The sequence below is a fragment of the Lolium rigidum genome, chromosome 1 (assembly GCF_022539505.1).
Source record: "Lolium rigidum isolate FL_2022 chromosome 1, APGP_CSIRO_Lrig_0.1, whole genome shotgun sequence".
NCBI lineage: Eukaryota > Viridiplantae > Streptophyta > Magnoliopsida > Poales > Poaceae > Lolium > Lolium rigidum.
In genome coordinates, this window is record NC_061508.1 from 54,456,765 (window position 1) to 54,470,579 (window position 13,815).

At 42.0% G+C, this 13,815-nt stretch overlaps 1 protein-coding gene across 1 annotated transcript; it reads right to left on the reverse strand.

Moving 5' to 3' along the window:
• Positions 1-970: 970 nt before the first annotated feature.
• Positions 971-4,513, reverse strand: LOC124673223 (proteasome subunit beta type-3). The gene is made up of 7 exons (XM_047209345.1): positions 4,389-4,513; positions 4,128-4,309; positions 3,928-4,035; positions 2,784-2,873; positions 1,665-1,749; positions 1,386-1,480; positions 971-1,173 (listed from the first exon to the last, which is right to left on the reverse strand). The coding sequence occupies exons 1-7, from the start codon at positions 4,392-4,394 to the stop codon at positions 1,125-1,127; spliced, it is 615 nt and encodes a 204-aa protein (XP_047065301.1). The 5' UTR covers positions 4,395-4,513; the 3' UTR covers positions 971-1,124.
• Between the last annotated feature and the right edge of the window lie 9,302 nt (positions 4,514-13,815).

Here is a 13,815-nt window from a genome sequence, read left to right on the forward strand (position 1 = left end):
CACACCCGCATGCATCTTGGGGATCGATAGCACAACAAGCGCCTCCTTCGCCATCTTGACATATTGGACAGGGTCATAAGAACCCTTGTCTTGTGTCACAGCTATTCCTCGAGCTCCAGATCGCCCACATTGTAGCGATAATTTTGGCTTGATCTGAATCTGAAAACCGCAGGTCACAAGGATATCTCGTGACCAAGTCTGTGGGTGAAGTTGCGGCAGAGAAAAATCGAGCCAAGATTGAGCTTCAACCCAAAACTTGTGTGCATGATCGGAAGTGAACAATGCATGCATGATATCTACGTTTGCTCCCAAGCGTAGCTTGCACCTGCTTAGCTGCGATATATGCTTATGCTTCAGTATGTAGCAGGTAAAATGCCTCTCAATACCCGCCACCAAAACACACGCAGCTAATTAATTTGCTAGTCGATCAAGGTGAGCAAGCTTCGTACATGTATCTCGATGACTTGATCCCAACCGAAAGCGTCGGCCACGAAGCAAGGTCAGTCTTCTCAGGCACTTTCCCATTCGGCGGAGGAGAGAACGCAACACACACCGACTGTTGGAAGCCTTGGAGGTGACGAAGAACAAGAACAAGTCGTCAGTGGAGACGACAGAGGACATCAGGGCAGCTGAACCCACAAACCGAAAATAGTTTACTGTCAAGAATTCCCATTGGTAATTTCTGGGCCAGCTATTGATAGTTGGTGTGGATGTCGGTGCCTAGTACAGGCTGAACACCTAAAGCGTGTTATTGAGATGGGAGAGGCATTTGGCATTGCCACCGACTATAACCACCACGGGTCGCCTAAACTTTTTTTCCTATTTTATAGTTTAACTCGATTTTACCTATTTTTACAGCTACAGTATATTTTTAGAACAGATTATAAAATATGAAGTGAGCTGATACCTTTTGTTTCAAAGTTGCGGAACAGAGCGCGCAACACAGACGTCTTACCATAGATCGAAAGGGTAAAGTCAAGGAAAAAACAGGTACTTTTTCTAAGGGTAAATATAACATCATCATTACAATATTAGTTCAGAATTTAGGCACAACCCTGATAGATAATGCTGCCGTGAACCAGAAACAGCAAGCAATGAAAGCATGGGACTGCGGCTGAAGAACTCTAGTCCATCCTGCCCTTGAGCACTCGCTCTGTAACTTCGGTCGGCGTCCTGCAAACCAAAAGGATAAACAAGAACTAGATCAATAGTCAGTTAAGGGGAGATTGGAAATGACTCAGATGTGGATGCAATACAGCTTCGAGCTTTCTATGACATACATTTTTGTCTATTGTTTCCTACTGATTTGTCTATAAACAAGGCACGTAACACGTCAACACTAAAAAGTTAGTAGAGCCGATAGCAGAAGCAACTAGTCAACTTACACAACCAGAACGTAGCCTCCCCACCCACTGAGGCAATCACGATCAACTGATGACAACAGCGCTTGTGATATGGTCTCGAAGAGTTCATCGGGTTCCTTTGTCATGGAAAATAACATGGGTGTCAGGTAACTTGTACCATACGAAATAACGTTAAAAGACTGACAACCTAAAGTGCAAGGCAGTCATCGCCGATGAAACTGTATAAAATAAGGCAGACCCAAGACAGAAATGTTAGTCAAGCATGTGATGCTGGCTAAAATTAATCGCACAAAGACGTACCATGTTTGGTTTGTACATGGATTCACAAGCACCATATAAAGACTCTGATGCTGTCCCTGAGACAACGAAGTCCTTCGCCAGTTCCCTGCATATGAACAAATATCTCCAATTAGCTCACTAAAAGATGACAAGATGATACAGAAATGCATGATGGAACTGACAGGTCATAGACAAATATCCAGACAGAACCATAATAGTTAAGTGGAGGCTAGCTCGTTAAATGATACAGTCCTCGATGATGGATCGGCGAGTAATCCACGATCAGCGGCTAGCTAACGTTATGGGCCATTAGTGGTGGTTCATTGCCTATAGTGTTGTAATCCAGGTTACTGATTCAGTACATATGAAATGAGAAGGGAAAATGACTGTCAATTTCAAAAAAGAAACGAAAAGGCTAGCAAATCTGGGCAGCCTAGACACATCTGTATGAGGACGGAAAAATTGTGTGAGTTGTGTATTGAATGGTGAATCAAATGCAGCAATGGAATATCCAGAAATATATTTTTCGATCATGCAATGCTCTCTGAAAACAAAGTTTCACAAATATTTTAGAGCATTTGTTATTAACGGAGCAGTGCATAGACAAAAACTATATCCTTGACGCGCTTGACAGCAAATCAACTCCAGACATGAGTGAGATGTAGGGCAATTTGTTAATGATGATTAGCCATTTTTCAAAATGTCACCTTGGTCTAACTGGATATATGTAATCTAACACAAATGTTAAGGAACTGAACGTGGTATATACCCCAGACGAACAATATGAACTATATAAAAGCATAATACTCAGGAGAGCAGCAATGAGCAGATAATCAACTCCCACCATGAATGAAACAGGGGGGCAATTTGTTAATGATGATTTTACTCATTTTTAAAATTTATAGGTCACTTGGTTCAAGATGACAGACATATATGTAATCTAGAAAAATGTAAAGGGACACCCCCTATCTCTGATTGTGGAATCTGACTTCGAAAATAAGAACCAAAACAGGAATAGTAATCCATAGAGTAAACAACAATGAGAATCAGATAACCCACTAGAATACCATGTATATGAAATACATCGAAAAGAAAACTCTGTGTGGTAAAATCAAAAGAACACACGAAACTGATACTTACTTTGCACCAATGCAGTCCATGGTGCAAATAAATGGCACATCGTCCTGTCCAAGTCCAGCAATAATTGGCTGGCAGAAGTATGGTCCAAATCTGGAGTGTTTCATTAACACAAAAGGTTAGATCGACCTTTCTCCTTATCGAAACATATACAATGAAGAAACACATTTAGGATAGATAATTACTGAGCTCAATACTTAGCGCAAAGGCTAATAACATAATGCCAGAGGTCATAAATACTGCATAGCTAGAAAGCTTACAGACGCATGCTTATGAATCAGAAATTCCGGTTCATGTCTTCCCAGTCAATGATAAAGCTTTTCATTCTTGAGAAACTAAGCTTTTCATTCTTAACCTGATTTATGTTGTAAGTTATCTATGGATTTTATTGATCATTAGCTTAATCCCTAATTCCATACTCCTAACAGTAAATACAAACAACCATTTGCACAAATTAGGAGCGTACAACTAATGTGACCCTCAGATAAGCTCATAAAGTACATCCTAATTACTCCTTTGGTGGAAGAAGAGGGCCAAAAGGGGGAATCTAAAATGTTCAGCGCCGTATATCCATATGTAGCTTTTAAGTACTACACCGCAACAAGATCACCGCACCACAAAATACTGGATACTTTTGAGCAGATTAGCAATCTAGAAACAAATAAAGATTAATGCATGCTTCTTTCTGCACAAAACTTAACAAATCGATAATCAAAGTAATGGTATCAGCTTTGCTGTTGCGTTATTACTTCTTAGTAGACCTCGCATGGTGATAGAGGCAGTAAATTTACACTAGCCATAAGCTCTATGGTATTGTGCTGATAACGTATCGCAAATGTCTACACTGAAACATAAAACTAGATGGCCCTGCTTCCAATCACTTTTAAGTTGATATAAGAATCCCTTAAGCCACCCTGAAAAGATGAAGCTCTTTGCAAAACCACAGGAACACATTATTGCACCCTATATATGACAGTACTAGACGGTTAAGAAGCCCTGATTGGCATCTTTCTGCACAACAGTAGACCACAACTGGATTCAATTTGCATCCAACTGCAACTGGATCCAAATTTGCATCCAACTAGGTCTACTACTACTTCCGCACGGTGGAAGATTCAGGTTGGACAAGTAAAAAAAAAGAGGTCACCTCTTCTCGTAGAGCATCGCGGAGACGAGGCTGGCGAAGGTCTCGGGCTTCATGTCCCGCTCCTCCCGCAGCTGGTAGAGCTTGTGCTTGAACACCAGGCGCTGGTACCTACACAAACGCGGAGAAGCAAACAAACCCTAAGACGAACCGCCGCATCAGAGGCGAGAGGAGGAGCGGGGGCGGGGGATCGATCTGCTCACAGCGTCTGGGCGTCGGAGGCGAGGCCGGAGAGGCCGATGTAGAGCTTGGGGTGGATCTCGAAGACGCGCTGGAAGTCGGTGGCGACGGTCTGCAGCTGCACGCCGAGGCGGCGGTCGCTGGCGATCGCGAAGCAGTTCTTGCCCACCATGGCCACCACGGCGGACCCGTTGTACTCGAAGATCTGCGGGGGAAGGAGGACGTCAGGGTGAGGCGGATCGAGATCTGTGGGTAGGTGCGGAGGGGAGCGGCGGGGGACTCACCGACATGGCTGGCCGCCGGAGCTCGGAGGTCGCGGAGACGGAAGCGGCGGCGAGTTGGGTTGGGGAGAGGAGGGTTCGAAGGTGGAGTGGGCTTATGCGCGGCCTGGTTTGGGCTTCTTGCGGAGCAAGAAGATGGGTCGGAGCCGAGCCGCTGTTCGACTCGGGTGCGGCTTCCGACTGGTGGACCCGGTGTTTCGGCCGTAAGCCATATTATCTTGCTGATGGCACCTATGGGCCACTGATGAAGACGCCGTAATCCAAACACGAAGAAGATGAAGAGCTTTGCCAAGATGCAAGTGGCTTGCAGGAAAGATGTCGAGCGAGGATTTGGTGCGCTCCAACTCGGTGGCCGGCAAGAAAATAGTCGCTGAAGACCATGCATGAGGTGATGACATGCTGCGTGATCATGCACAACATGATCGTTGAGAACGAGCGTCCTGATAGCCACAATTAGCACCAGTGGAATTTTCAAGGTGAGCTGGTTGCGCCAATCCCTGGGGCGTTATCCTGTGAGGACTATCTGCGTATGAATATAGAAGTCACTGACGAGGTCGTGTTCACACGCCTACAAACATATCTGATTGAGTATCAGTGGGCATTGGCTGGCCATGAAGACAATGCCTAGAAGAATATCATCTTATTTTCATGTAGACTTTTAAAAAATTGGATGTAATAACTAAGACTTCGTTGAAACTGTTTATTTTGTTGTTTTCAAACATCCCAATTCATGCCAACGCGCAAATGCGTCGGGCCGATAGACGCACCCCCAGGCGCAAACGAACGTGCAGACAAAAACAGTCATTTTCACGTCCGCCGGGCGAGCAAATAGACGCGCGCGGACAATTTGAGTTTCCAAAATGCGTCGCCCCGTTGAAGATATCACCTCTAGTGATGCAACCCTGCACGTGAGGGTGAATTTTCTTACACTGTGTTTGGATGCATTGAACTAGGCCTAGAATTGGAGAATTAGAATTTTGATCTCTGATTCACATGATTGGGTGTGAATGGAATTAGGATCTGGAAACTTGAGTCAATTCTAGCCCTCCTCACGTGCATGGGTTTTCTTCTGTAACAATTCAGAGGGTGAGACCTTCGTATTAGCGTGGAATTTCTACTCTCGAACTGGTACGGAGCGCTTCATCTCCACGAAATAGACTCGTGAGTCCAGATGCAAATAGAACCCCCAACGCGAGTAGGTCGCCGGCTCCCCTCCCAACCCCGACCTCCTCCCTCCTCTCTCTACACCAGGTCGATCCCTCCTCCCTCGTACATCCTCTCTCCTCCCCCTCCCTACTCCGGGCTTCACTCGGCTCTACATGCCGATGTGATGTCTTCCCGTCACTTCCCTGCTCAAACCCTAGGTGGAGATGGGGTCGGGGAATGGCGCGCGGGATGCGAAGACGTCCCTCACCTCGTCGGCCTCTCCCCTGACACTCACTACGCCGGCCTGCCCCCGACACTCTCTAGGCCGCAGTGGTCATCGCAATCGCCCCTTTTTCTTCTGTGTACTAATTCTGTGTCCGACACTTGCTCATTGCTTTTCTGAGTTTTCTTCTTCTTTTTTATGCATGAATTAAGAATAGTTTGGTTACGTGTGGAAATAATACATATACATTCTTATGTACACATGTTTTTTTACATATACACAAGTACATATCATCCAAACTTAATAAAACATCAAATTTCATAGTTTGTACATCCAAACAGGAATTGGAATTGGATATACCTTTTGATTCCAACAACAAATTCCAAGCGCGCTGGTGTCTATGCACACTTCTATTCTTGTAGACAGTGTTGGGCCTCCAAGTGCAGAGGTTTGCAGAACAACAGCAAGTTTCCCTTAAGTGAATCACCCAAGGTTTATCGAACTCAGGGAGGTAGAGGTCAAAGATATCCCTCTCAAGCAACCCCTGCAATTTTTTTTGATGTAACCATATATTTCATTAGACAATCTGTTTACAGAGATTACACATATGGTCACCACACAAGACAAACATTTGCATCAAGCAACTTTGCACAAGAAAACTCACAAGAAGTAAAATTACAGGTTCACCCTTGGAGAAACCTGTGCCACGCCAAAACGTCGTCCAAGAAGTCTCTTGTGTCCCCAACACACCCAATACACTTGCAAGGTGTATAGGTGCACTAGTTTGGCGAAGAGATAGTGAAATACAAGTAATATGGATGATTATGAGTGATAATTGCAATCTGAAATAAAAAATGGCAGGAAGCAAACATGTAGCAGAACTGGTTGTAAACGGTGTTTCGATGCTTAGAAATAAGGCTTAGCGATCATACTTTCACTAGTGGACACTCTCAACAATGATACGATAATTGAATACATAGATATTATCACTTCACTATGCTACTCCGAACCACTCTACGATTTGATAATAAACACAAATTCATTATGTAGGTCTGCATAAGCATTCCTTAAAGTTCGCATTTCCAATCTATGGACACCCCACGCTGTCACTTTGAGCATACAAAGATGGTACTAACTAGTCACCAAAATTCATAAGTATTTCTATAAATTAAGCATAAGAAACAAACACGGTGTGCACACTGTCACCCTCACACCGTTGGACAAGGTGTCCCAGGAGATCAGATAATAAAACCACTTGAGTAGCACAATAGTTGAAGCATAACATCTACTTACTCAACGAGATTACAATGCTCGTGATCACATAACGATCATACATGGAGAGATAGATAGACCACATAGCTACCGGTAAAGCCCTCAGCTTCGGGGGAGAATGATAACGCGTGAAGCACACGTCCGTTGGGAACCCCAAGGGGAAGGTGTGATGCGTACAGCAGCAAGTTTTCCTCAGTAAGAAACCAAGGTTATCGAACCAGTAGGAGATGAAGGCCACGTGAAGGTTGTTGGTGGAGGAGTGTAGTGCGGCGCAACACTAGAGATTCCGGCGCCAACGTGGAACCTGCACAACACAATCAAAATACTTTGCCCCAACTTAACAGTGAGGTTGTCAATCTCACCGGCTTGCTGTAAACAAAGGATTAAACGTATGGTGTGGAGAATGATGTTTGTTTGCAAAGAACAACATAGAACAGAGATTGTAGTAGATTGTATTTCAGATGTAAACGAATGGACCGGGATCCACAGTTCACTAGTGGTGTCTCTCCAATAAGAAATAACATGTTTGGTGAACAAATTACAGTTGGGCAATTGACAAATAGAGAGGGCATAACAATGCACATACATATCATGATGACTACTATGAGATTTACTTAGGGCATTACGACAAAGTACATAGACCGCTATCCAGCATGCATCTATGTCTAAAAAGTCCACCTTCGGGTTAGCATCCGCACCCCTTCCAGTATTAAGTTGCAAACAACAGACAATTGCATTAAATATGGTGTGTAATGTAATCAACACAAATATCCTTAGACAAAGCATTGATGTTTTATCCCTAGTGGCAATAGCACATCCACAACCTTAGAACTTTACGTCACCTGTCCCGATTCAATGGAGGCATGAACCCACTATCGAGCATAAATACTCCCTCTTGGAGTCACAAGTATCAACTTGGCCAGAGCCTCTACTAGCAACGGAGAGCATGCAAGATCATAAACAACACATATATGATAGATCAATTAATCAACTTGACATAGTATTCCATCTTCATCGGATCCCAACAAACACAACATGTAGCATTACAAATAGACAATCTTGATCATGATAGGCAGCTCACTGATGGCGTGTAAGACTGATACGTCCAATTTGCATCACTATTTTATATCATAATTTGCTGTTATTCATTGATATATTTCATATTGGGACACAATACTTATGTTATTTCATCTATTTTGCATGTTTCATGATTATTTGGAGATCGCGCACCGGAGCCAGGATTCTGCTGGAAAAAGCACCGTTAGGATGCAATATTTCGGAAGATCAACTGTGGAAGGAAATTTTACCAAAAATCCTATTTTTCCAGATGACGAAGGAAGCCAGAAGGGGGAGCCAGCTGGACCCAAGGTGGGCCCACACCATAGGGCGGCGCGGCCCATGGCCTGGCCGCGCCACCATGTGGTGTGGGGCCCCCACAGCCCCTTTCGCCTCCTTTTCTTCGCGAAACCCTTCGTCCCGAAGACCTAAGCCACAGAGGAATCCTCACGAAGGGTTACGGCCGCCTCGCGGGGCGGAGAACACCGAGAGAAAAGAGCTCTTCGGCGGGCAGGAATCCGCCAGGGAAATTCCCTCCCGGAGGGGGAAATCGACGCCATCGTCACCGCCATCGAGCTGGACATCATCTCCATCACCATCACCATCATCTTCATCATCATCACCGCCATCTCCACCGCTGCACCTCGTCACCTCTGTAGCAATTTGGGTTTGATCTTGATTGTTTGATAGGGGAAACTCTCCCGGTATTGATTTCTACTTGTTATTGATGCTATTGAGTGAAACCATTGAACCAAGGTTTATGTTCAGATTGTTATTCATCATCATATCACCTCTGATCATGTTCCATATGATGTCTCGTGAGTAGTTCGTTTAGTTCTTGAGGACATGGGTGAAGTCTAAATGTTAGTAGTGAATTATGGTTGAGTAATATTCAATGTTATGATATTTAAGTTGTGCTGTTATTCTTCTAGTGGTGTCGTGTGAACGTCGACTACACGACACTTCACCATTTATGGTCCTAGGGGAATGCATCTTGTACTCGTTTGCCAATTGCGGGGTTGCCGGAGTGACGAAACCTAAACCCCCGTTGGTATATCGATGCGGGGAGGGATCGCGGGATCTCGGAGTTTAAGGCTGTGGTTAGATTTATCTTAATTACTTTCTTGTAGTTGCGGATGCTTGCAAGGGGTATAATCATAAGTATGTATTAGTCCTAGGAAGGGCGGTACATTAGCATAGGTTCACCCACACAACACTTATCGGAACAATGAAGATTAATCGAGTTGTATGTAGCGAAAGCACTAGACTAAAATCCCGTGTGTCCTCGAGAACGTTTGGTCATTATAAGTAAACAAACCGGCTTGTCCTTTGTGCTAAAAAGGATTGGGCCACTCGCTGCAATTATTTCTCTCGCATTTTACTTACTTGTACTTTATTCATCCGTTACATCAAAACCCCACGAATACTTGTATGTGAGCATTTACGGTGAATCCTTCATCGAAACTGCTTGTCAACACCTTCTGCTCCTCGTTGGGTTCGACACTCTTATTTATCGAAAGTACTACGATACACCCCCTATACTTGTGGGTCATCAAGACTATTTTTACGGCGCCGTTGCCGGGGAGTGAAGCGCTATTGGTAAGTGGAATTGGTAAGGAAAACCTTTCTTGTTTGTGCTGATTTTATTTCTGCCTGTCTGCTATAAGTCATTATGGAGAGATCTTCTCTTCAATTTCTATTTGGGAAATCTACTACTACTGCAACGGTAGTGGATGAGGCGCCGAGTGAGGAAGTAATACCATATAAAATACCTACGAAAATTATTGAACGTGTTATGGATAACCGCTATGAAGGGGATGGAACTGTCCATCCTGGTGATCATTTATTGTTTTTGCATGAATTATGCGGGTTATTCAAATGTGCAGGTATTTCTATGAATGAAGTTAGAAAGAAACTATTCTCTATATCGTTGTCTGGTAAAGCGGCGCATTGGTATAAATTGCTGAAGAATGGTGATTCTCTTGATTGGGAGGACATTGTGCCTTTATTTTATTACAAATTTTATCCTCCAAGTGAAATTCACAAAGATCGGAACCGCATATATAATTTCTGGCCTCATGATGGAGAGAGTATTGCCCAAGCTTGGGGGAGATTGAAGTCTTTAATGCTCAAATGCCCCATTCATGAGCTTCCTGCTAATGTTATTATTGATAATTTCTATGCAAGACTTTCTTTTCAAGACAAGACCTTGCTGGACACTTCTTGTTCTGGATCATTTACACACAACAAAGAAGAGTTTAAAAGGGACCTTCTTGATCGGATCCAAGAAAATACTGAAGGTTGGGAGAACGACAAGGATAGAGAATCGGTATAATTTATGATTATAAATGCATTGAAGCTTTTATGGATACCGATAAATTTCGTAATATGAGTGCTACATATGGTCTTGATTCTCAAGTTGCTGCAAATCTTTATAAAGCTTTTGCCTCTCATTATGAATTGCCTAAGAAGAATTTTGACAAGTATCATGAACCGTATAAAGATAAAATTGATTCATCTATTAATAAATGTGTTGTAGTTGAAACTGCTGATCATGTTATTCACTGAAGCTTATATTGAAAAAACTCCTTTTCCTGCTAAAATGAAGGAGTACTCTGTTATAAATAGTGCGGTTCATAAAAGTGAAAAGAAACCTATAGAACTCGAAGAACAAATAAAAGTTGAACCTCTTTGTTGCAATAGTTAAAGATCTTGTGACTTGAAAATGTGGAGGATGGTCATATTATTTTCTGTGAAGATGCTTCTAATATTGTTTCACATCCTAATAAACCCAAACAAGTTAGTGTTCCTATGCTATCTGTTAGAATTGGTGATCATTGCTATTATGGTTTATGTGATATTGGTGCAAGTGTTAGTGCTATACCTTATGAGCTTTACACGGAGATTATGCACGAAATTGATTCTTGTGAACTTGAAGATATTGATGTGGTTATTCAGGTGGCTAATAGAGAAACTATTTCTCCAATTGGTATTGTTCGAGATGTAGAAGTTCTATGTGGTAAGATTAAATATCCTGCTGACTTTTTGGTACTTGGTTACTGTTGCTAGTGATTATTGTCCTATCATTTTTGGTAGACCTTTTCTAAATACTTGTGGAGCTATTATAGATTGCAAGAAAGAGAAAATTTTGACTAAATTTGCTGGTGAATCTTATGAGTTTAACTTCTCTAAATTTACCAAAACTCCTTATAAAGCTGATTTGCCTAGTAATGATTTTAAAATGGAGCAGTGTGCATCTATTGTTCTTGTTCCTAATAATCCTTTGCAGCAACATTTGGAGAATAGCGAGAGTGAAGTTTTTAGGAAACCTATCCTCAAGCATGATTTACCGGTGGAAGACTTGGGTACAACACCGCCACCAAAGGAAGATCCTGTTTTTTATTTAAAGCCTTTGCCTGATAATCTTAAATATGCTCATATTGATGATAAGAAAATATATCCTGTTATTATTAGTTCTAAGCTTACAGGTTTGAAGAAGAAAGATTATTGCAAATATTGAAGAAACACCGAGGTGCTATTGGCTATACTCTTGATGACTTGAAGGGGATTTCTCCCTCTATTTGCCAACACGCCATTAATATGGAAGATGATGCAAAGCTCGTTGTTGAACCTCGGCGTCGTCTAATTCCCAAGATGAAGGATGTGGTAAGAAATGAGGTATTACGACTTCTTGAAGCTGGTATTATATATCCTATTGCCGATAGTAGATGGGTTAGTCCTGTGCATTGCGTTCCTAAGAAAGGAGGAATGACTGTTGTGCCTAATGATAATGATGAACTCATACCTCAAAGAGTAGTTGTAGGGTATAGAATGTGCATTTATTATCGAAAAGTTAATAAGGTTACTAAAAAGATCATTACCCTTTACCATTTATTGATCAAATGCTAGAAAGGTTATCTAAAAATACTCATTTTTGCTTTCTTGATGGTTATTACGGGTTTTCGCAAATTGCTGTTAAAACCAAAGATCAAGAGAAAACCACCTTTACTTGTCCCTATGGAACTTATGCTTATAGGCGTATGCCTTTTGGTTTATGTAATGCTCCTGCTACTTTTCAAAGATGCATGTCTGCTATTTTTCATGGCTTTTATGAGAGTATTGTGGAAGTATTCATGGATGATTTTTCTGTCTACGGGAATTCTTTTGATAGTTGCTTGCGAAACCTTGATAAAGTTTTGCAGAGATGTGAAGAAACTAACCTTGTTCTTAATTGGGAGAAATGCCACTTTATGGTTAATGAAGGAATTGTATTAGGACATAAAATTTCGAGAGAGGTATTGAAGTTGATGAGCTAAAGTTGAAGCCATTGAGAAGATGCCCTATCCAAGGGATGTTAAAGGTATTCGTAGTGTTCTTGGTCATGCTTGGGTTTTATAGGAGATTTATTAAAGATTTCTCCAAGATTTCAAAGCCTCTTACTAATCTTCTTCAAAAAGATGTACCTTTCGTTTTTGATGATGATTGTAAGGAAGCTTTTGAAACTCTAAAGAAAGCCTTAACAACTGCTCCTATAGTTGAACCTCCTGATTGGAATTTACCTTTTGAAATTATGTGTGATGCTAGTGATTTTGTTGTAGGCGCTGCCTTGGACAGCGAGTAGATAAAAAATTAAATGTTATTCATTATGCTAGTAAAACTCTTGATGTCTGCTCAAAGAAATTATGCTACTACGAAAAAGAATTGTTAGTCTGTAGTCTTTGCTTGTGATAAATTTAGATCTTATATTGTTGATTCAAAAGTTACGATTCATACTGATCATGCTTGCAATTAGATACCTTATGACAAAGAAAGATGCTAAGCCGAGGCTTATTAGATGGGTACTTCTTTTGCAAGAATTTGATTTACATATTGTAGATAGGAAAGGTGTCGATAATCCTGTTGCTGATAATTTGTCTAGATTGGAAAATATTGCTTATGATCCTGTTCTCGTTAATGATAGTTTTCCAAATGAACAATTGGCTGTAATAAAGGTGAGCTCGCGAGACAGTCCTTGGTATGCTCGATTATGCTAACTTTATTGTTTCCAAGTACTTGCCTCCAACCTTTTCATCTCAGCGAGAGGAGGAAATTCTTTTATGACTTGAGGCATTATTTCTGGGATGACCCACACTTATATAAAGAAGGAGTGGATGGTATTCTGCGAAGGTGTGTTCCCGAATATGAACAACAAGAGATATTGAGTAAATGTCATGGTAGTGCTTATGGAGGACATCATGCCGGAGATAGAACCGCGCAAAAGGTTCTACAATCAGGTTTTTATTGGCCAACTCTCTTCAAAGATGCAAGGAAGTTTATTTTATCTTGTGATGAATGTCAAAGGGTTGGTAATATCTCCAGACGCAATAAAATGCCTATGAATTATACTCTTGTTATTGAACCGTTTGATTGTTGGGGATTTGACTTCATGGGACCTTTTCCCTCTTCAGAAGGTAACACTCATATACTTGTTGATGTTGATTATGTTACTAAATGGGTGGAAGCCATACCTACAAAAAGTGCTGACGGTGAGACCTCTTTAAAAATGCTTTTAGATATTATTTTTCCTAGATTTGGAGTACCTAGTGTTGTGGGTATACTTCATAGGTGTACCATCGACAGTGCCTAGATCCGGCAAGCCCGGGTGGCCCACAGACGGTGATGAGGCATGTGGCCCATCGGGCGGCCTAGTTGCTGTTGATCATGAAGGAAGAAGTCCAGCCCGGGATCAGCAGG

Bases quoted from the DNA above. Each gene is read 5' to 3' on its own strand.
- LOC124673223 (XM_047209345.1), bottom strand. The intron at 1,750-2,783 runs GTAAGTATCAGT...GTTCATATGCAG, and splicing joins ATGGACTGCATTGGTGCAAA to GGAACTGGCGAAGGACTTCG. The intron at 1,481-1,664 runs GTACGTCTTTGT...TCCATGACAAAG, and splicing joins CCATGTACAAACCAAACATG to GAACCCGATGAACTCTTCGA.